General features: G+C 46.2%; 1 protein-coding gene across 2 annotated transcripts; it reads left to right on the top strand.

The window, feature by feature from the left end:
- The first annotated feature begins 790 nt into the window (after nucleotides 1-790).
- Nucleotides 791-13,752, top strand: pgap4 (post-GPI attachment to proteins GalNAc transferase 4). 2 transcript variants are annotated; one of them, XM_082537917.1, is made up of 2 exons: nucleotides 791-903; nucleotides 9,560-13,752. In XM_082537917.1, the coding sequence occupies exon 2, from the start codon at nucleotides 9,806-9,808 to the stop codon at nucleotides 11,009-11,011; it is 1,206 nt and encodes a 401-aa protein (XP_082394043.1). In that variant the 5' UTR covers nucleotides 791-903; nucleotides 9,560-9,805; the 3' UTR covers nucleotides 11,012-13,752. The 2 variants fall into 2 exon arrangements, with proteins under 2 accessions (XP_082394043.1, XP_082394042.1); XM_082537916.1 differs by having other exon boundaries at nucleotides 791-909.
- Nucleotides 13,753-20,430: the final 6,678 nt, after the last annotated feature.

Here is a 20,430-nt window from a genome sequence, read left to right as displayed (position 1 = left end):
GTGTTTCTGAGCTCATGAATAACTGTTTTTAGGGGTTTTAAAAAAATTATTTTTCTTTAGACTTGTGGTCCTCACAGGGCAACCACTAAAAATACACAGAATATAAAGTTTTTAAATGAGCTCAACCTTAAACACATGCATCAGTACTATTAATCAATTTAACACTGATGGCAAACATTTCTCTGCAGAAAAAATATTCTTACTTTTTACACTTTTTGCATAGCAGCGTGTTTTATTACTGTTTCATTGCGACTTTTCTTAAAGTAAGGGTTTTTAAAAGTTCTTCCACCACGTGTCATTTCAGCAGACTCAGCTAATAGTCTTCTGAAATGTAAACCTTGTGCCAGTTTCCCTGTACGGTGACAATAAAGGAATCTTTGATAATAGATGATAAATAACTTTTGGTGGTATAGAAGAAATTTGTTTACTCTTTAACAGGAAGGAGTGCAGAAAAGTGAAGATGTTCATGTATGTTTTAATCTGATTCAGTTTATGTTGTTAAATCATTGAATAGTGGATGAAATATGTTTGTTTGTATGTTTGTGTGTATGTGTGTCACTTATGGCTGAGCTGTTCCTTTTGCAGTGTTTATTGTGTGCAGTATTATGATTATCACACTCAACTCTGTGTCCCTGATAAGTGTTTAAAATGTTTTTGAGAGTTTTCTGCCGTCGTGAAAAAGGGAGAAGCGGAAGGTAGCTTTCATTAGTGAGAACAGAAAAAAAGACCCCTCCTGTATGCATTTCTTGTGTCAGGTGGCGCCACCTGCTGATCAGGAGCAGTATGCACCTCTGCGACTGTGTTCTCAGTAATACGGTATTTTACTGCGGGTCACTTGCCGTATCTTAGGGGAGGTTGCTGTGATGTTCGGTCATGTTAGCGAGGAACGGAAATCGACCGCAAGTAAGTGTAAGTGTTGTTTATTTATTTGTCTGCCGTGTTTTCTCTCAGAATGTCTGAATTGAGGCCCTCCTCATTCTCGGATGGTTCACGCGGCGTAACGGTGATCTTTGATCCGTATTTCACAGCGCTGGGACGGCGCGAGCAACAGAATTTAATCTGGCACGTTAAGCGCAAACAATCCTGTGTTGGGTGTTTTTACTAACTTTGACTGATCCGTGGTGTTACCCAGAGCTTAGAGAGAGCGCTGTTTAAACACAGACCGTGTTTCTTGCCGTATGGTGTCATCTGTTATTCACTTTTAAAAAATAAAGCGTCCACGGCTTTGTTGGCACACGCGCGGAGTTTGTAAATACTAAAGCGCGATATAGTTTATTATCTAAAAATAGCGACGTGAACGCGCATATTATGTGAGCCACACTTCCTTTACGGAAGATTTCAGTGTTTCCCTGATTGCTGGCTCCTTACTGTTAGCAAACGTTTACTCGGGCTACCGTCTTGTCACGGGGGTTATCGCAACACGTAGATGCGTGGAGTATTTCTAGAATCATAATTTCCTAAAGTCAGATGTAATCGCTCAGTGTGGGGGAAAGAATCACAACTCACAATAATTTCTGTTGAGAGCTCCAGCAGATGTTCTTAATGTACAGGCTGTTATCAGCTACCAGCTGCTCTTTGTGGATGTACACACTTGAATTCAGCCAGATGTCAGCAGACGTTTCATAAGTTGTCTTGGCTGATTTCCATCCTCAACACTGAGAGGACACTGCTTGTACTAACTTTTTACTAGGCAGCCACTGTGCACCAGTCACACACTGCTCTTTACTTTAAATCCATCACAGTACAGCAAGCTAACCTGTTTATCCAGCACTAACCTGCAGAGCAACCTTATTAGAGCAAACAAGAATATTATCGCTAAAAATCAAGATCGCCTGATTTTGTACACTAACACTATCACTGGGTGAAATCCGCCCCAAACCTACTTTACCCTTTATCACTATTGCCGGTGACAATCACCCGAACACAAGACTGTAGAAAAAGCGGGCTTTGGGGTAGGGAAACACCCAAAGACACTTCAAAGACAATGCTGAAGCTACACAGGGACCCATGACACTCAGAGAAACGCAACTTATTAAAAATCATGTAAATGCAAGTTAGTCTGCCTCAGTTTGTTGTGCAGCATGTTTCACAATTTTAAAAAAAAAAAAGCAATGTCACATGTCAGGACCCTATCTGACTTAAAAACATGAGGACTTGCATGTTAGTTTCAAATTTCCAGTTTATCCAGCTGAACTGAGCAGTCCTTATCTTTAAATCTAACCTCTCTTCTTCTCCTGCCTTTCTTATCTTTCCCCATCTCTGAGTGAAGTTAGCTATTGTAACGTTCACAAGAACCAGACGGTTGGGGTCTCAGTTTGTCCGTTTATTCGGCACATAAGCCAGCGGGTTGTTAACTCAGGGGGAAGCGCTCTCGAACTACACCTCTCTTCAGCCTGGCACACACACAGAACAACCAGGTCCCCCCACCCCTTCCTGTACACCACCCTCACTACTTCCTGCAGCCCAACCAAACATGAATCTTAAAGGAACAACAACAGTGTGCAGAGAAAACCAACATGTCACTGTCCAGTAACACTTAACCATCGTTACACTGCCCCCCCAGCAATAAGTTCCTCGTCCCCGAGGGAACGACACAGTCTCTGAGGCGGGGCGGTAGCCTACGTTCCCTCCTTGACCTCCTGAGCCCCTGAGGAGGACGAGGAGCTTCGGGGCTTTGGGGTGAAGAGTCCGAGGGGGGGGAACGCAGCCCCGGTCGGGGGCCCCTCTGAGCAGGGTCATGGACGCTCTGTACACGTCCCTCTGGAAAGGAGGGGAGGGACTGTCCTCTGTAGGGGGCCATCCGGTCTCTGTGTAGCGCTACTATCCACCCCCTAGGAGGCAACTGCACCCTGTAAACAACCTCCCCCACTCGCTCTAGGACGCTGCAAGGCCCCACCCAGCTGCTATCCAGTTTAGGACACCGTCCCTTCTTCCTCTTTGGGCTGTAGACCCACACCAGCTCCCCAGCACGGAAGTGCCTCCCTTTAGTGGTGATGTCGTAATTCCTCTTTTGGCGCAGGCCTGCCTTCGCCAGCTGCTCTCGGGCGTAGGAATGTGCAGAATCCAGCCGGTCCTGCAGCTTCCTTGCGTAGTCCCGGCCCGGTGGTGCCTCTGGCGCGTCCGGGGGTTTCCCAAAAGCCAACTCTGCAGGAGTTCTCAGCTCTCTCCCTAACATGAGCAGGGCAGGCGTACATTGGGTGGAGTCCTGCACTGCCGACCTGTAGGCCATGAGGGTAAGGGGAAGATGGTAATCCCAGTCCCGTTGGTGTTCTGAGGTAAGGATGGCTAGCTGCTGGGCCAGCGTCCTGTTAAACCTTTCCACCAGCCCATCGCTTTGGGGGTGAAGTGGGGTGGTGCGGGTTTTCTTAGTCCCAAGGCGTTCACACATGGCAGCAAATACCTTGGACTCAAAGTTACGCCCCTGGTCACTGTGGAGGGTCTCTGCTGTTCCAAAGCAGCTGAACATCCCCTCCACTAATACATCAGCGACCGTCTCAGCCTCCTGATCTGGGATGGCGTATGCTTCCGGCCTCTTGGCAAAATAGTCCATGGCCACAAGAACATAGCGGTTTCCTCTGTCTGTGCGAGGAAATGGGCCCATGACGTCCACAGCTACTCGCTCCATTGGGGCTCCTGCTGGTTGCTGCTGAAGCTGAGCCCGGGACTGGTCTTGTGGCCCTTTGTGTGAGGAACATGCATCACAGCTGCAGCAAAAGTCCTCCACATCCCTCCGCTGTTGACCCCAGTAATAGCCCTGGCGGAGGCGGCGAAGAGTCTTGGAGACCCCAAAGTGGCCAGAGCCAGTGCTCCCATGGCAGGCTCCCAGCACAGCTGACCTCAGCGACCTTGGCACCACAACCTGCCACCTCTCCTCCCCCGTGGCAGGATCCTTCCAGGCACGCTCCAACACCCCCTCCTTCAGCCTGAGAGCTGCAAACTTGGCCCACAGCCCCCTGGTACAGATGGAAAACCCAGTGACCTCATCCCAAAGGGGTTGCTCCCCCTTCTCCAGCCACTGCAGGACCGGCAGCAGGTCTGTGTCTTGTTCCTGCCGTGCCCTCCACTCCGCTGCATCCACCACCAGAAGAACCCTGCAGGCGAGCTGTGCTGCTCCGTCTATTGTCGTGAGTTCCCGCTCTATTTCCTCTCGCTTCTCACAGTAACGGCAGCCAGCTGCAGCACATGGGCGGCGAGAGAGGGCGTCTGCGTTAGAATGGTGCGTCCCTGCTCTGTGCTCCACGGTGAAATTGAAGGCTTGGAGCTCCTCCAGCCAGCGAGCCACCTGTCCCTCTGGCTCCCTGAAAGACATCAGCCACTGAAGGGCAGCATGATCAGTTCTGACAACAAATGCTGTGCCGCACAGGTAGTATTTAAAGTGTCTCACCCCCGCCACCACAGCCAACAGCTCTCGTCGTGTGACACAGTAGCGCCGCTCGCTCCTGTTCAGGACCCGGCTGAAGTACGCCACCACCTTCTCCCCTTCCGGTCCAACCTGCGACAACACCGCTCCCAGCCCCACATTACTTGCGTCAGTGTCCAGGACAAAAGGCAGGGCGGGGTCAGGGGGGGCAAGGACTGGGGACTCTGTCAGCGATCTGCGGAGGGTGTCGAACGCCTGCTGACAGTCCTGGGTCCAGATGAAGTCACGGTCCTTCTGCAGCAGGTGGAAGAGTGGTGCGGCTATGGAGGAAAAGCCCTTCACAAACCTCCTGTAATAAGACGCCAGTCCTAGGAAGCTTTTGAGCCGTTTCTGGTCTGCTGGTGTGGGCCACTCGGTAATGGTGTGAATTTTTTCCTCCAAAGTGCTGATGCCCTCACGACCCAGCTTGTGGCCCAGAAACTCCACCTCCCTCCTCATGAAGTGGCACTTGTCGGGATCCAGCTTCAGGCCTGCAGCCGCCACCCTCTCCAACACTTGTCTCAGGGCATCCAGGGCAGCATCAAAGGAGCTCCCGTGCACTAGAAGATCATCCAGGTAAACCAGACACCGTTGCCGTGGGACGCCAGCCAGCACACTGTCCATGAGCCTCTCGAAGGTCGCAGGAGCGTTGCAAAGGCCAAAACTCAGGACTTTGAACTGCCATAGTCCCCTGTTAGTGCAGAAGGCTGTCTTCGGTCTGGATTCCGGGGACAGTGGCACCTGCCAGTAGCCACTCCGCAGGTCCAGGGTGGAAAACCAGGAGGACCCGGCTACTAAGTCGAGGGACTCATCAATCCTGGGAAGGGGGTAAGAGTCTTTCTTCGTCACTTTGTTGAGTGGTCTGTAGTCCACACAGAAACGCATCCTAGGACTTTTTTTCTTAGGCACCATCACCACCGCGGAGGCCCACGGGCTATCAGATGGTTCTATGATGCCCGCCTTCATCATTTCACACAGCTCCCTGTCTGCAGCCTCCTGATGAGCCAGGGGCAGGCGGCGGGGGCGCACTTTAATAGGCTGGGCATCCCCGGTCTCAATGACGTGCTCTACCAAGTGTGTCAAGCCAACATCACTTTCTTTCAGGGCAAAAATGTCACTAAACCCTTTTAGTACCTGCCATAGACTCTCTTGCTGCTGTGGAGTCAGCCCCTCACAGTTCTTTGACCAGATACTCCTCACTGCTGAGAGCCTCTCCTCCTCCTCCTCCTCCGCTCGCTGTTCTGCTGGCGGGTCTGCAGGGGTCTCTGCGGTGGAGGTGGACGCCGCGGCAGATGCTGTGCAGACCGGGGGAGGAATAAGCGGCACCTTCTTCCCATCAGGGAGTACGAGGAGGCCTTTGCCTAAGTCCAGTACACCACCAATGGCTCGTAAAAAATCCAGCCCAAGGATGCAGGCGTCCTGCACGTCAGCCACCCAGGCAGCATAAGACACACCGAGGTCCCCCACCTTGAACTGGAACACTCCCTTCCCTCTCATTGGGGCCAGATCACCGGTCACAGTCTTAAGTTGCACGTTAGTCGGTTGTACAGCAGCTCCGGTTGGGACAATATCGGGTCGGACCAGCGTTGCATTGGATCCCGTGTCCAGCAGGGCCGTACAGGACACCCCCGCAATCGTCACTGGAACATGGCAAAAGCCGCCAACCTGGGTCCAGCCCACAGTGATGGCCGCACCGGGTGGAGGTGGCGGTGGTGTGGGGATGTCGTTCTCCCAGGCCCGTGTACTCCCGCCTACACGGGCCCGTGGGCGTTTCCCTGAACCGCTGCAAGCTTGGGGCACTGCCTGATGAGGTGTCCGACTTGTCCACATCCCCAGCAGCTCTGAGGTCGGCGGTGTGGGCCAGCCCGAGGGGAAGGCGACTGCAGCGAAGCTGTCTGCACCAAACTGCACAGGCCCGCTGGCGTCTCCATCTGTTCCACAGGTGCTGACACAGCCCTCACCACGTGTGCGTCGTCAGCGCCCCCAGAGGATCCTGCAAGCATCTCCCTCTCCAACGCTAGCTCCAGGGCTGCACTGAGTGTGGCCGGCCGAGCAAGCTGAGTTTGCATGCGGAGCTCTTTAGGGCTCAGGGCCTGCAGGAACTGGTCCCGAGCTAACTCCGCCTGCACTGATGGTGGCATGCTGTCATACGCCCTCCGGCAAAGGCACTCGACTTCATGGGCCAAAATGCGGAGGGGCTCACCTGGCAATCTGCGTCTGTTGTGGAACTCCGACCTCAGCAGCACTGGTTGGTTATACTGCCCGAAGCGCCTCTGAAGTGCTCCGACCAGAGCATTATAATCTCCCCTCTGCTCCTCGGTCAGCAGCAGCAGGCATGCAGCTGCATCCTCACACAGGCACAAAGCCAATTGGAGAGCTTTATGTTCCTCAGACCAGCCAGCTGCAACAGCTAACAGCTCGAACTGTGCGATAAACACTTCCCATGGCGTCTTGCCGCTGAACTTAGGCGTTTTTATATTCGCTGCAGCTTGCTGGGCGCCGCCATGTTTGTTTACATCACGTGACGGCGCGCCAAGCGAGGTCAACTCCTTCCCGCCGGAATCGCGGCCGCTGTGCGAACAGTTCCCGAGCCTAGTCAAACCTGGAGAAAATCCAGCCTCGGCAGACAGCCGCAGCGCCGTTTCCCTCACTCCATGGGCGGGCGAGCGCGGACGAACCTCCCTCTCCTCCCTCTCCTCCGTCTCCTTCTTAATCCTGCCCGGCAACATCCTCGTCTCGTAACGGCAAGCGTCGCCGGCAACAGGATCTCGGGCGTTCTGGGGTTCTTTTTTCTTTCTTCACTTCTGACACCAATGTAACGTTCACAAGAACCAGACGGTTGGGGTCTCAGTTTGTCCGTTTATTCGGCACATAAGCCAGCGGGTTGTTAACTCAGGGGGAAGCGCTCTCGAACTACACCTCTCTTCAGCCTGGCACACACACAGAACAACCAGGTCCCCCCCACCCCTTCCTGTACACCACCCTCACTACTTCCTGCAGCCCAACCAAACATGAATCTTAAAGGAACAACAACAGTGTGCAGAGAAAACCAACATGTCACTGTCCAGTAACACTTAACCATCGTTACACTATTTTCTTTCTCTGTGAAATACAACAGTTGGACCTTTAGCTAGCAACACACTGTGCTACAAGCAGTTTGAGCGTTTGCTAATGTTTGCTGAGCTTATAGTTGCATTTGAAATAACCTGCCACAACATGTTACACCTTTATTGTTGCTCCTCTTCTGTATGGCTAGCTAGATGCTGAAGTAGCACAACAGCAACTTGTGGGTACCGGCAGTCTTTCCGGAGTTGTGCTGAAAAAAACAAAACAACAGAAATTTGTTTAAAAATATAGGGAGTAAAAGTAAAAAGTTGTCAGAAAAATAAATACTTAAGTAATGTACAGATACCTGAAAATTCTATATAAGTATTTTTACTTTGTTACTTCCCACCTGTGATTTTGGTACTCACATTTTTAACATGTTTAAATTAACTAATGGTTTTGTATCCACCACCACAGTGAAGGAGGAGTTCAGTATAATCAATACCTCTCTCACTTTACTTAGGTGTGTGTGAGCAATGTCAACATTCTGGCATTTAGGGTTATTTTTAAGGGTCATTCCATATAACATAAGCTAAATCTAAGAAGACTGTTATTTATTTATTTGTATAAGAACTTTATACCAGGTATGTGTGAAGTAACAGAAACAAGCATTGATTTCATGGATGTTTTCTTTGTTTTCTGACAGCTCAGAAATCTTCAAAAGCGCTTTTGGGGTAGATTTAATGGGTCATATCACCAAGTGGTCAGAACAGTCTAAAAGATGTCCTTTCCATCTATATTTTATACCAGGCTCAACGTCTAGGTGTGATTCCTTAAGGATAAAATCTTTTTCAAATTCATGTTTGCTAATGCTTGATTAAGAAAGTGCAAGGAGGGAGTAAAAATGGGCCAGCGTTACAAACTGACAAAACAAGAATTTGAAGGTTTAATAATAATGGATTGGATTTATATATGGCGCTTTTCAAGGCACCCAAAGCACTATTCATTCACTCTCGCATTCACACACTGGTGGAGGCAAGCTATGGTTGTAGCCACAGCTGCCCTGGGTCAGATTGACAGACGCGAGGCTGCCATATCGCGCCATCGGCCCCTCTGGCCAACACCAGTAGGGTAAAGTGTCTTGCCCAAGGACACAACGACCAGGACAGAGAGCCCGGGGATCGAACCGGCAACCTTCCGGTTACAGATACGCTTCCCAACCCCCTGAGCCACAGTCGCCCAAACAATTTCACAAACAATCACTTCAGTCACTTCTTTACCATAAACCTGGGCTCATTTTTGATCCGAGGAAAACAAGCTATATTTCAACCAGCCCCATGTACTGTCTATAGTTATACATCATACAGTAATGATATGATGGTAAAATGTTGCATGCCTTGTGGGTGATCGTGGCTCAAGAGTTGGGAGTTTGCCTTGTAATCAGAAGGTTGCCGGTTCGAGCCCCGGCTCCGACAGTCTTGGTCGTTGTGTCCTTGGGCAAGACACTTCACCCGTTGCCTACTGGTGGCGGTCAGAGGGCCCGGTGGCGCCAGTGTCCGGCAGCCTCGCCTCTGTCAGTGCGCCCCAGGGTGGCTGTGGCTACATTGTAGCTGCGTGAATGAGTGGATGGCTTTGGGGTCCTTAGGGACTAGTAAAGCGGTATACAAATACAGGCCATTTACCATTTGCCTTCACTGTATAAGCGAACATAAAAAAACAAATTGCTGATTCCAAGCGGTTCACATGGCATGCACTCACTGATTTATCATGGAATAATCTGATAACGTAATGCCTTTTAAAAAGAAGAAAACATTTATCCTTGAAAATTCATGTTCATTATTTGTATTATATCATTAAATATGCAAAGAATATATTTAACAAAAATCTGGTACAAACTAGAAAAAGAGAATGTTTGCCTTCAAAATAAAACGTTGTGCTTACCACTGCAATACATTTGAAAAGGTTTCAAATTTTTTACTTTGAATGTTATTGTGCTCCATTTCCAGTTTGTGTCAAACTTTCCACATGAACTACCACTAGCAAGTAGTTTTCTAATGTAGGATCTAAAGGATAGCTGAAAACTATAACTGAGAAATACCTTGTCTCTCTCTACAGACATCAGTGGAGAAACAGACCACAAGGACTGAGCTGAAACTCTTACCACTCTGTGGACAAGAAGAAGAACCAATAGCTGACTCATTTTCCACAAGGCTATCAGATCACAGCCATTTATTCAGCCACAGTCATTACGTTTCACTGCTGTGGTAAGTGCTAGTGGACTGCTATATCATATTGGGACACTGTAAATGTTGACCTAAATCCTCCAGAGCAGATTCTTTTTGACTTTTTTTTTGTCATCACATGACAAATTCCCCAATGCCTCGATGGAAAGTGTTCTTGAGCCAGTACCTGCGATGGTCCAGCACAGTCACTCAAGCCTTCGCCCTGTCCATCATCACATTTTGTGTCATATTTCCTCTGTGCTGCCATCGTCTGCTGTACTCTTACTACTTCATTAAGTCCATGTACCTCGATTCTATGAGTGAAGTGGTGCTGCGGGAAAGCCTAGATCGAGGTCAGGAGGCTCTGCACTTCTGGCAGAGCTCTTCAACTGCAGCAACGTCCAGATTCAACAACTTCACTCAACATCCTGAACTGCTGGTCACTGTGGTAACAGCCAGGCGGAAGGAGGCACGGGACTACCACTACCTGCTCCAGGTAATGCTGCAGCTGAGTAACATTGTGGGAAGCTGTGGGGAGCAGAAGTGCGCGGAGGTGCTGGTCTGTGATGTGGAGAGTGGCCCGCAGGAAAACCAAGATGCCAAGGTGCTGGAGAGCCACTTCAGGGTGGTCCGGCGTTCACCTCAGGAGCAGCAGAGCATACAGGAGCGAATTAATACCTTTGAAAAGGAGAAAAGGGATTATGTCTTTTGTCTCCGCAGAGGCTGGGATCTGGTGAAGCCTAAAAATATTGTCGTTCTAGAAGATGATGCTTTGCCAAGAAATGACTTTTTCATTGTTATAAAGGATTTGTTGTCACGTAGGTTTGCTCTTCACACTCTTTACATCAAGCTATATCATCCTGAAAGGCTACAACGCTACTGGAACCCTGAGCCATACCGCATTCTGGAGTGGGTGGGGCTGGGATTGGTTGGCGCAACGGCTCTCCTCCTCAGCTTTCCTTACTGGAACCCTTGTTCTTTCTCGTTCACCCTGTCCGCTACCCATCTCCTCTTTTTCACTCTATACTTTATGACCGCTGCAGAGTTGTTGGGGCGGCATTACCTTCTAGAAGTCCGGAGAATTTCCCCACAGCTGTATGCCGTCTCGCCAGCTACCGAGTGCTGCACCCCAGCCATGTTGTTCCCTGGCAATGCCTCATTAAGGGTGGCTGAGTATCTAGACAGTTCATTCTGCTACAAAGGGCATGCTAAAGACATTGTTCTGTATCAAATGGCCAGGACAGTCCCTGGGCAGAGGTCCCATAGTGTAGAACCCAACCTCATCAGTCACATTGGGGCTTATTCCTCAGTCAGAGCTAACCCATCCAGGCCCAAGCTCCTCTAACAGAAGAAGAAGAAGAACTTCTGACTGCAAGGTTCACTTTAATCTGGTTTCTCCTTCCTGGGTTTTGCTTTTTTACCATCTTCTAGACTCTTTAGAAATCTTAACAAATTACTCAGTGAATGTTGGTTTGGTGATTTGCATTGAAAACTATCAAGGGATTCGATCGATATATTAGTAGATGTCTACGTTCCAGCTTGTAGACGCACATGTGTTTTTAGTTCTCCATCTCTCTGATATACATTTATTTTAATCCACCCTGCACAAATTGTGTAAAAGGTGGTGATGGTTTTTCTTCAGAAGAGGTTGAAAACCACACAAATTAATGCAGGAAAATAGCATGTCCTAAATTATTTTATATAGAAAAGTTAGATGGCAGAAAATGTTACTTTGACCCATACCTTGAAAGCCTCTGCCACTTCTTTATTGCCAAATCATCTAACCCACTCTCACTGAGCTGTGTGGGACCCTTCTGAAAAAAAAAATGTAAACGGTTCTCTTCTTTGTTTACCTTTTTAAAAAAGAAGCCAGATGCTGCCAGAATGCCTGTTTTTCCTTTGTCTGTCCTTTGACTGTTAAAGGATTTATTCGTTTTTTATATACAATAATCACAGTAAAATAAAATGTAACTCCTTAGAGTAAGGAGAGACCAATTCACCAGACTATGCCTAAAGTTTCTAAAGTTAAGTTACAGTGGAACTGGTGTGTGAGAGCGATAGCTGATTTAGTCGCCTGTCGTGTTTACATATTTACATTAACCTTTTGCAAATATGAAAGTGGGTAGAGCCATTGGCTGTTGTACTCTTAGATTGAAATAGGTTTTAATATTGTATAAAAGCTAAACATATCCGTATTTTGCCACCTGGGATTTTCCTCCAAAATGGTACGAGCATTCAGAAGTCAGCTCTAATTGCTGTTTGCTGCAGATTTTCTTTTCAGTTGTCTCACACTCGCTTTCTTTCTCTAGTTATGCCTGTGTGTGTATTTGCATGTGGTGATGAAACATGAGCCCTGGCTCATGAAAGACTAATGTCTGAGGACGACATTCCTGGTTTGCGTGTGGATTTCTTTGTTTTAATTTAACAGGTTTAGTGATGTAACAGAATGTACACTAGTGGCGGTTCACTCACAATGAACAGTCTAAAATTTTGGTTTCAGCTCAGGCCTGCTCTTTGATTTGATTTGATATACCTTTATTAGTCCCACAAGGGGAAATTTCATAAGGCCTCCGACCTATTGCATGCAATGGTGGCGCCATCTTACCCTCCGACCATACATACATTACAAAAAACATCACATGGGGAAGACGGGTCAGAGAGGTATAACAATGGAAAATGCACCACATGAGGAAAGATAAGGAGAAAAAAATAACTCCCCCCCCCCCCCCCAGACTGACCTCCAACAGGGAGATCAGTTTGAGAACAGAAAAAAAACCCCACCTCTGCGCATGAAAAAACTCTTAATACACCAAAGAAACACATGACAAGCAACAGGGGAGGGTAAAGGGTGAGAGACAGCCGAATTAGACGTTTGCTGGTCTCCTTGATCCCCGTCAGCATCGGATTTCTTAGTTACTGCTATTAACCTTTTGCATGTGGCTCCTATAAAGCTTACACTGATAAGAGCACATTTATCACTGAAGTTCACAGTACTTGTTGACACACTGCCCATGAGTTCATTCAGTAGACAGAAACGCTTTCTGTTTTGTAATCCAATGCTGAGCTGGTTGAGCAAACACTCCTTCCTGCTGATTCTGAAACAAAAACCGCCTGCTCTTCCTAAAAACACCGAAATTCTGTTTTACTGACTGGCTGCAAGCTCGTTAGAGAGTATCAAAGTGAATCTTGGCCAGAAACGGGAAAATGAGAAATTTGCCAAATGTACACATCACATCACATACATCACAAATTTGCCTTATTTTAATCTTCGTTTTTTGTTAGATTTTTTTTTTCTAAATTTGAGTGAATGTTAGCAATTCATTAAGGACTGAAATATTAGAAAGCACAAAATGTCTTAATTATATTATTTTGTGTTGACAGGAGATAATTTATTTGGTAAAGGGCTAAGTGACAAACCGGATTTATCTACAAGCGTTATATTTTATTTGTGGCTGGTTTGAGTAAATGCCATTATCTATGATTACTGGTCTGATTTTTTTCTTTACCTATAAAGAACACTTATTAATTAATTAATACACACCACACACATTTAGAACATAAATTAAAATATGACAGAATATCAGTTTTAAATAAAAGAAAATCATTAAAATCAAATCATTGATTTGGAAAAATTATTAATATTTTGTTTAAAAGAAGATAGATGTTCACTTTAGCTGTGGCTGTACAAGAGAAGTTATCAGAGCTGACTGCTTCGGTTTTTATTTGGGTTATTTGGCTTTCTCATATATACACTGGATGTATTTCATTTCTAAATCATCAATATTGATGTGACTGTTCACTGTCATAAATATTTAATTTGAGTTAAAATTGTGTGAGATTTAAAGGATTTTCTCTTTAATGCTTCTCTTCTGTATGGATGTTGGTCAGAATTATTGAATGACCTGAACTGAGTGATACATTTAACTACTTCTGCTGTTTGTTTTTTGTTTTCAAGCACTGATATTTTTACTCTAGTAAGCTGAAAAATTGTATTTCAATTTTCACTTCTGATTTGGATTTTCACATGTCTTGTTTTCACTGTGATTCTTTTACTGATTTTACAATTAATACAATAAATCTTTTGAGTTTTGAGTTACTTGTCTCTCTGGGTGTTTGTATTCAAGCACCATCTTTGTTACTGTTCAGGATAAACCCAATAAGGTGCTGGATGGGGTTTTAAAGATGGGGAGTTCTGGACTTCATTGCACACGGTGAGACAAACATTGAAGCTGAACCATCCAAGCTGTTGCCATGAGCCAGGTGCTTAGCTGAGCTTTGGTGTCCCCGAGATTAGCAGTGTCCTTCAGAGAGCTCTCATAATTCTTCCCAAAACATCGGATCCCTTGTTCTTGGGTTAGAATCTCTGACCTTTGGATGCTGAAGGTGTTTTTTGTCAGATTCATCAATTGGATTGATGAAGTCATCATGATTACATCGTCCATGAACTCTCGGCAGGCAGGATGTCTTGTGCTGTCATCTGATGTCACCTCTGCACTGCGTCCCTCCACCTCTAGCAGTGGTGATGAACAAAAACAGTGTCCATGCCATTTAGTGGGGTTCTTTCCTTATCACTCGCCTTCAGCCACCTTTTCTTGAGCGTTCATAGTTTTTCCTGTACTTCCCTTTATCCTGTGATCTGTTGCTGGTGTCTGATTAAAGCGTTTAAACTCCAGGTCATCCAAACTTTCAATTTCATCCCCTCTCTCTGTGCTCTGAACAAAATGAGCTGAGAGGTCTGGAGCACTGTGGTGTGCCTCCTGGCTCTGGTCCTCTGCTGAGCATAGCTAATATACTGCTCAGGCATAACAATCATTGCTTTGTCTTACTGCCTTACTTTATTCACACCCTCTCTTAACACGCACAAGTAACAAGCACAAAGAAATTGAAGACAAATAGGAAAAAAGAAGAAAATATAATAATGGATAGAGTACAAATAGAAATACAAATATACAAATCAACAATCTCCTTGTGTTTTGTGTGTGAGTGAGTGAGTGAGAGAGATGATGTGTATGTATGAGATCTGGGCCATCCGCATCCCCCAAGAGTACCAAAGACCTGAAGCCACACATCTTGACAAATTGTCTCCACCTCAGCAGGAGAAGGAGGGAGACCCAAGATGAAATGCCCAAAGGTCGATAATCACAGAGAATCAGAGGCAATGAAGAAGAGCTAGATCTCAGACTCTGCAGGCATCAGTTATCATGACAGCACAGTTGGAAAAATACTGAACAAGCCCCATGCAACAAGTACGTCATGCAAGGAAGGGTTGCAAAGAGAAAGCCTCTTTTTTTCTAATGCAGCAAGAGTACTGTGTTACGACCCCCTCTGCTAGGTGTCAGGGGAGGAGTAACGTACACAAGCCCCCCCACACAAAACTGAGTAAAGTAAAAGGTTTTAATGTCAAACTTTAAACAGAAAACCGACAGGGCTGTTCAACAGACCACTGGGCATATAGTTATTACATAAAGAACAAACGAAACAGTCAGGCGTAAAAGCTAAGGGTCAACTAAAGCAGGCTGGCGGCACACAAAATAAAAGCTAAGGGTAACTAAGGCAAGCCAGGATCACAAAACTCTAATGAAACTAAGTTGAGCTGTATAACAAAGAGCAACACAGCAAATAGGTTTAACATGCAAAGCAGACGAGGAGGCCACTGCATGTTCACTTCAGACCAGCAGTTTCCCCCCTAGTGTGAAGGATCTTCAGCCTTTTATACTCCCAGGTGCAGACAATCAGCCAGTCAATTGGTCATGGAGTGGTCATGGGATCTCCAGGCAGCCAATCGTCCGCGAGGTCTGGCACACTTAGATTTGCATAAGCACAAAAGGGTAGTCTCACTCTCTCCAAGGCCCAGGGCCGTAACACCCCTCCCCTTAAAATACAAGACTATGTTTTGTATACACAGATTTCAATATTCGTGACAGACAACAAAACAAGTCATACTCACAGCCGGGAGAGGCCATCAGCTAGTACAGTTTCTGATCCTTTTATATGCCGAATCTCCAAATTGTACTCTTGTGGCAGCAAGGCCCATCGCATGAGCCTTTGATTGTGGTTAAACATTCGGGCAAGAAATACAAGTGGATTATGATCAGTGTACGCTACAATGTGCCAGACCCCAAGTACACATGGAAGTGCTGAAGAGCTAGCAACAGGGCCAATGTCTCCTTTTCAGTGGTGGAGTAACTTAACAGATGCTGATTAAATTTGCAGTGGAAATAACAAATGGGGTGGTCCAATCCCTGCAAGTCTTTTTGCAACAGTACTGCTCCAGCCCCAACAGCACTGGCGTCAATTTCTAACTTGCATGGTTGCATCAAGTCGGGTGCAGTTAACACAGAAGTGTGGCATAGCAGGGATTTTGTACTTTTAAGGTAACCAAGTAAAAATAAGTAAGTGAGTAAAATAAGTAAGACAAGTACTTTATCACTTACTCTGAGGTGTCTTTTTAGAGAAGCCTTATCATAAGTGTGTTTCGTTTTTCTTTGTGAAACGGCAATGAGCTGCTTAGCCAGAGCATTGGCCTGACCCCAGTCCACACTTCCTGCACCAGGTGGGTACTATTGACACATTAGCACATTTTGCTCTATGGAATAGGCTTGTTGCTCATGGTTGGCTTGCTCAGCACTTACCACACGCTTAAAACATGGCTTTAATGATTCGCCAGCTATCTGAGCTGTCGACAGGTTTTCTCTGGTCAAAGGCAGTGGAATATCTTTTACAGATGGACCAGGCTCCTCAGGATTCACCAAGTCTGGGGAAGACAAAACATTGTTGTCGTCAGGTAACGCGGCACCCTCCTAAGAAAATGAGGTCATCAACACAGAATCAGCGCGGGTAACGTCACCATCTTTACAGGCTTGGGCACGAGTAACCACACAGGCTGGGTACAGCTTTAGGGTCACAGAAACATCTGGGGCATCACAACTGAGGGGCTTATCCAGCACCTCCAGACTAGGACGCACTAATCCGCCCGCATTATAATTTCCTAGCAACATGGCCACCCCCTCTATGGGTAAGGTTGGGCATACTGCGACGGGGAAAAATCCCGTAACGAGTTCTGACTTGATATAGACCTGGTGAACGGGTCTGGGAGCATAACCCATCTCTATTCCACGCAGCACAACATTAAATCCGCACGCACTGTCTGCTGAGAAAGGTAAAGCACTAGAAAGGATTAAGGTCTGAGACCCTCCGGTGTCAGTATGCGCACCGATTTTAGATCAGTGAATTTATCAGTTAGCGATACAAAACCATCAAAGATAAATGGATCATCAAGGGTCTGGCACCTTACCACCACAATCAAGCACCTCAGGATGGAACGCTGCTTTCACAAAGGCAACACCTTTGGGTTGCTGAGAATTCACTGTTTTGCGTTTCAGGGCCAAACAGTCCGCAATGACATGTCCCAGTTTATGACAGTGGAAACACTCTCGACTCTCTTTAGAGCCCAAGGGTTTAACAGTGCGAGCCTGCTGCACAGCACTAAACTGTGACTTCTCTTTAACCAGAAAAGAGGACTTATGGGTGAGCATATACTCGTCTGCGAGAACTCCTGCAGTCGCTAAAGTGGTTACTTTCTGTTCATTCAGGTATAACACTATACTCTCTGGAAGACACTTTTTAAAGTCTTCCAGCAACATCAGTTCACACAATGAATCATAATCACTGGCTTTTGACACTGGCAGGGATAGCTCAGTAGGTAGAGTGGTGGCCCCATGATCGGAAGGTCGGGGGTTCGACTCCACTGAACGGCTACCCTGAGGTACCTGTGAGCAAGGTACCGTCCCTACACACTGCTCCCCGGGCGCTGCACAGGTGGCTGCCCACTGCTTCACTGGGTGAATGGGTTAAATGCAGAGGAACTATTTCCCTATGGGGACTAGCACATTACATTACATTACAGAGCACCACTTGTCAAAGAGGATACCTTTTTCCTTGGCAAACTCCACATACGTTTTTGGAGGGACGTTTCCTCTGTAGCCGAAATTTCTGCCTGTATGCTTCTGGAACCAATTCATATGCTTGCAACACAGCTGATTTAACACAAGAATACTCCAAACTGTCTTTTAAGGGAAGCGCAGCTACCACCTCTTGGGCTTTTCCAGTTAGTTTACACTGTAATAAAAGGGGCCAGATCTCACTAGGCCACTGCAAAGCACCAGCAATGTGCTCAAATGCTGCAAAATAAGAATCCACCTCAGCCTCTTTAAAAGCAGGCACTAAAGTAATGCACTTACTAATATCAAAAGGAGAAGCAGACGAGGAGGTGGAACCGGAATTGTCAGCAGAGACAGATGAGGCTTGAGACTGAGCCTCCAGCTCAAGCTTTCACAGCCTAACGGCTTTATCTGCCTCTATCTCCAGCAGAGATGAGTAATCTGATTACTTTTTTCAGGTAATGAGTAAAGTAAGGGATTACTATTGCAAAAACAGTAATTAGATTACCGTTACTTTCCCGTAGGAACGCTGCGTTACTGCGTTACTAAAACCGTGATTTTTTGCGAGAATGTCTCATGACAGTGACGTAAGCGAGTGCGCCGTTAGTGACAACAGCTGTGTGCAGATCAACAGTGCATCATATATCGAGTGCGGGAGAGAGTATGAGCGTGCAGCGTTTAAAGCGTGGAAGTACTGACCTTACTTTGAGTTTGATTCCATAAAAAGTGACAAAAACATTAGTGTCCGCTGTGCGTGGGAAGAAAACTTCTTTTTACAGCGAAAAACCCCTAAACTTCCAAACAAGCAGCGGGAGTGCGCTACCACGTAATGGGAAACTCACAGAGAAACTCGCGGATTCTTCCACTGACCGCTGCACACCTGCACCAGAGCACACCTCCGCCTACCCCACTCCTGCTTTACAGGTGAAAATAGAGCAACAGGACCGCTGAGTCTTTGACTTTATTTATTTTCTGCTGTGTTTTACTTGCATCTATTTGAAAGAGTGAGTGTAAACACACACAAAAAAATATTTTATGTGCTGGAATGTGCAGAAAATAAGTTTAAATGTTAAACAAATTTCTTCGAGTCAGAGAATGTTGCATATAATTAAATTTTTGCTTGATGCATAAAGTTAAAACCTATAAAACAAGTTTTAAAAAGAGACTTTTCCATTTCATTACATTTTGTATGATGGATTATGCAGAAAAAGTAGAACTGGGCTGAAAGATCTATCGCTTTATCACCTATTCAGGTTGTAAATCGTGTTTCTAAAAAGTAACTAAGTAATTAATTACTTTTGAAAGTAAGTAATCAGTAAAGTAACGGGATTACTTTTTTGGGGGAGTAATCGGTAATAATAATAATCAAAGTGTTTTTATTGAGTTTTCAGAAAGCATACCATTCATACAGAAAAGCTCGAACTCAAGTCCTACCACACAGTGTAAGACAAAACTATACCCAGACAGAGGAAGGAAAAAAAAAAAAAGGGGGGGGGGGGGAGTTGCCAGTTATGGAGTGGATGGAAACTCATCTTCAAAATAGGAAATGAAAGGCTGCCAGACCCTAAAGAATTTCTTGGTGTTGCCCTGTATAGTAAATCTGAGATGTTCTAATTTGAGGTGTGCCATCACCTCCTCCACCCAGCGTTTATGGGATGGCGGTGTTGCCTTTATCCAGTTAAATAGAATCAATCTCCTAGCCAGCAATGAGGCGAATGCTATTGCCTTCCTCTGAGAGGCTGTTAGTTGAGTTTCCCTCGGTGCCACACCAAAGATGGCTGTCAGAGGCATTGGTTCCATATCTTTATTATAAATGAATGAGAATGTTCTAAAGATGTTAGCCCAAAAGTCTTTCAGCCTGGAACAAGACCAGAACATGTGGCATAAGTTGGCTGGCACCTGTTTACATCTGGGGCAGGTCGGATCGGCCCCCTGGTACATTCTTGCCAGTTTCTCCCGTGACAAGTGGAGTCTGTGTAACACCTTGAACTGTATCAATCCGTGTCTCACACATATAGAAGCAGAGTGTACTAGATCTACAGCCCCCCCCCAGTCAACCTCTGAAATGTCCAGCTCCAATTCTTCCTCCCATTTCCATCTTACATTGTCCAGGGAGGGGGAAGCCACATTCTGAATATGTGTATATAGCGTGGAGATTGTCCCCTTAGCAGGCGGATCTGTGTCCATCAACTCGTCTATCCATCCGCTTTGTGGAAGCTCGAGGGAGGGGCTGAATGACTTTTTCACAAAGTCCCGAACCTGGAAATATCTAAAGTATTTAGTCTTGGAGGAGATTCCATAGTCCTTTTCCAGTTGAGCAGCAGACATAAAAGTACCATTTTTAAAAAGATGTTTGACACATTCCACCCCAGCTCTATGCCATTCCCTAAAGGCTGTTCCCCCGAGGGCTGGGGGAAACAATTGATTTCCATAGATGGGAGCAGACAGGAGGGCGGTTCTGTTTTTAAAATGTGATCTGAATTGAGTCCAAATTTTCAGAGAATTAGATACCACCGGGTTGTTTGTGTAAAGATGTTTGCTCAAGGGTAGAGGAGCGCAGACCAGGGAGCGCAGGGACACTGGACTAGAGACATACCTTTCCATATGAACCCATATTGGGGTTTCATCCTCATCTAACTCTTTGACCCAAAATAACAACTTATGTATATTAGCAGCAAAATAATAGTGCATATAGTTCGGCAGAGCCAGGCCTCCCTCTTCTTTCTGTCTCTCAAGAAACTCCCTTCTTATCCTGGGGACAGTTTTTTTTCCAAATAAAGGCAGACGTACATTTGTTCAATTCCTTAAAAAATGATTTAGGAAT

The sequence above is a fragment of the Aulonocara stuartgranti genome (assembly GCF_965226115.1).
Source record: "Aulonocara stuartgranti genome assembly, chromosome: 6".
Lineage (NCBI taxonomy): Eukaryota > Metazoa > Chordata > Actinopteri > Cichliformes > Cichlidae > Aulonocara > Aulonocara stuartgranti.
This window is presented reverse-complemented; position numbering and strand designations above follow the sequence as displayed.

Coding starts and splice junctions, on each gene's coding strand:
- pgap4 (XM_082537917.1), top strand. CDS start 9,806: ATGACAAATTCCCCAATGCCTCGATGGAAAGTGTTCTTGAGCCAGTAC.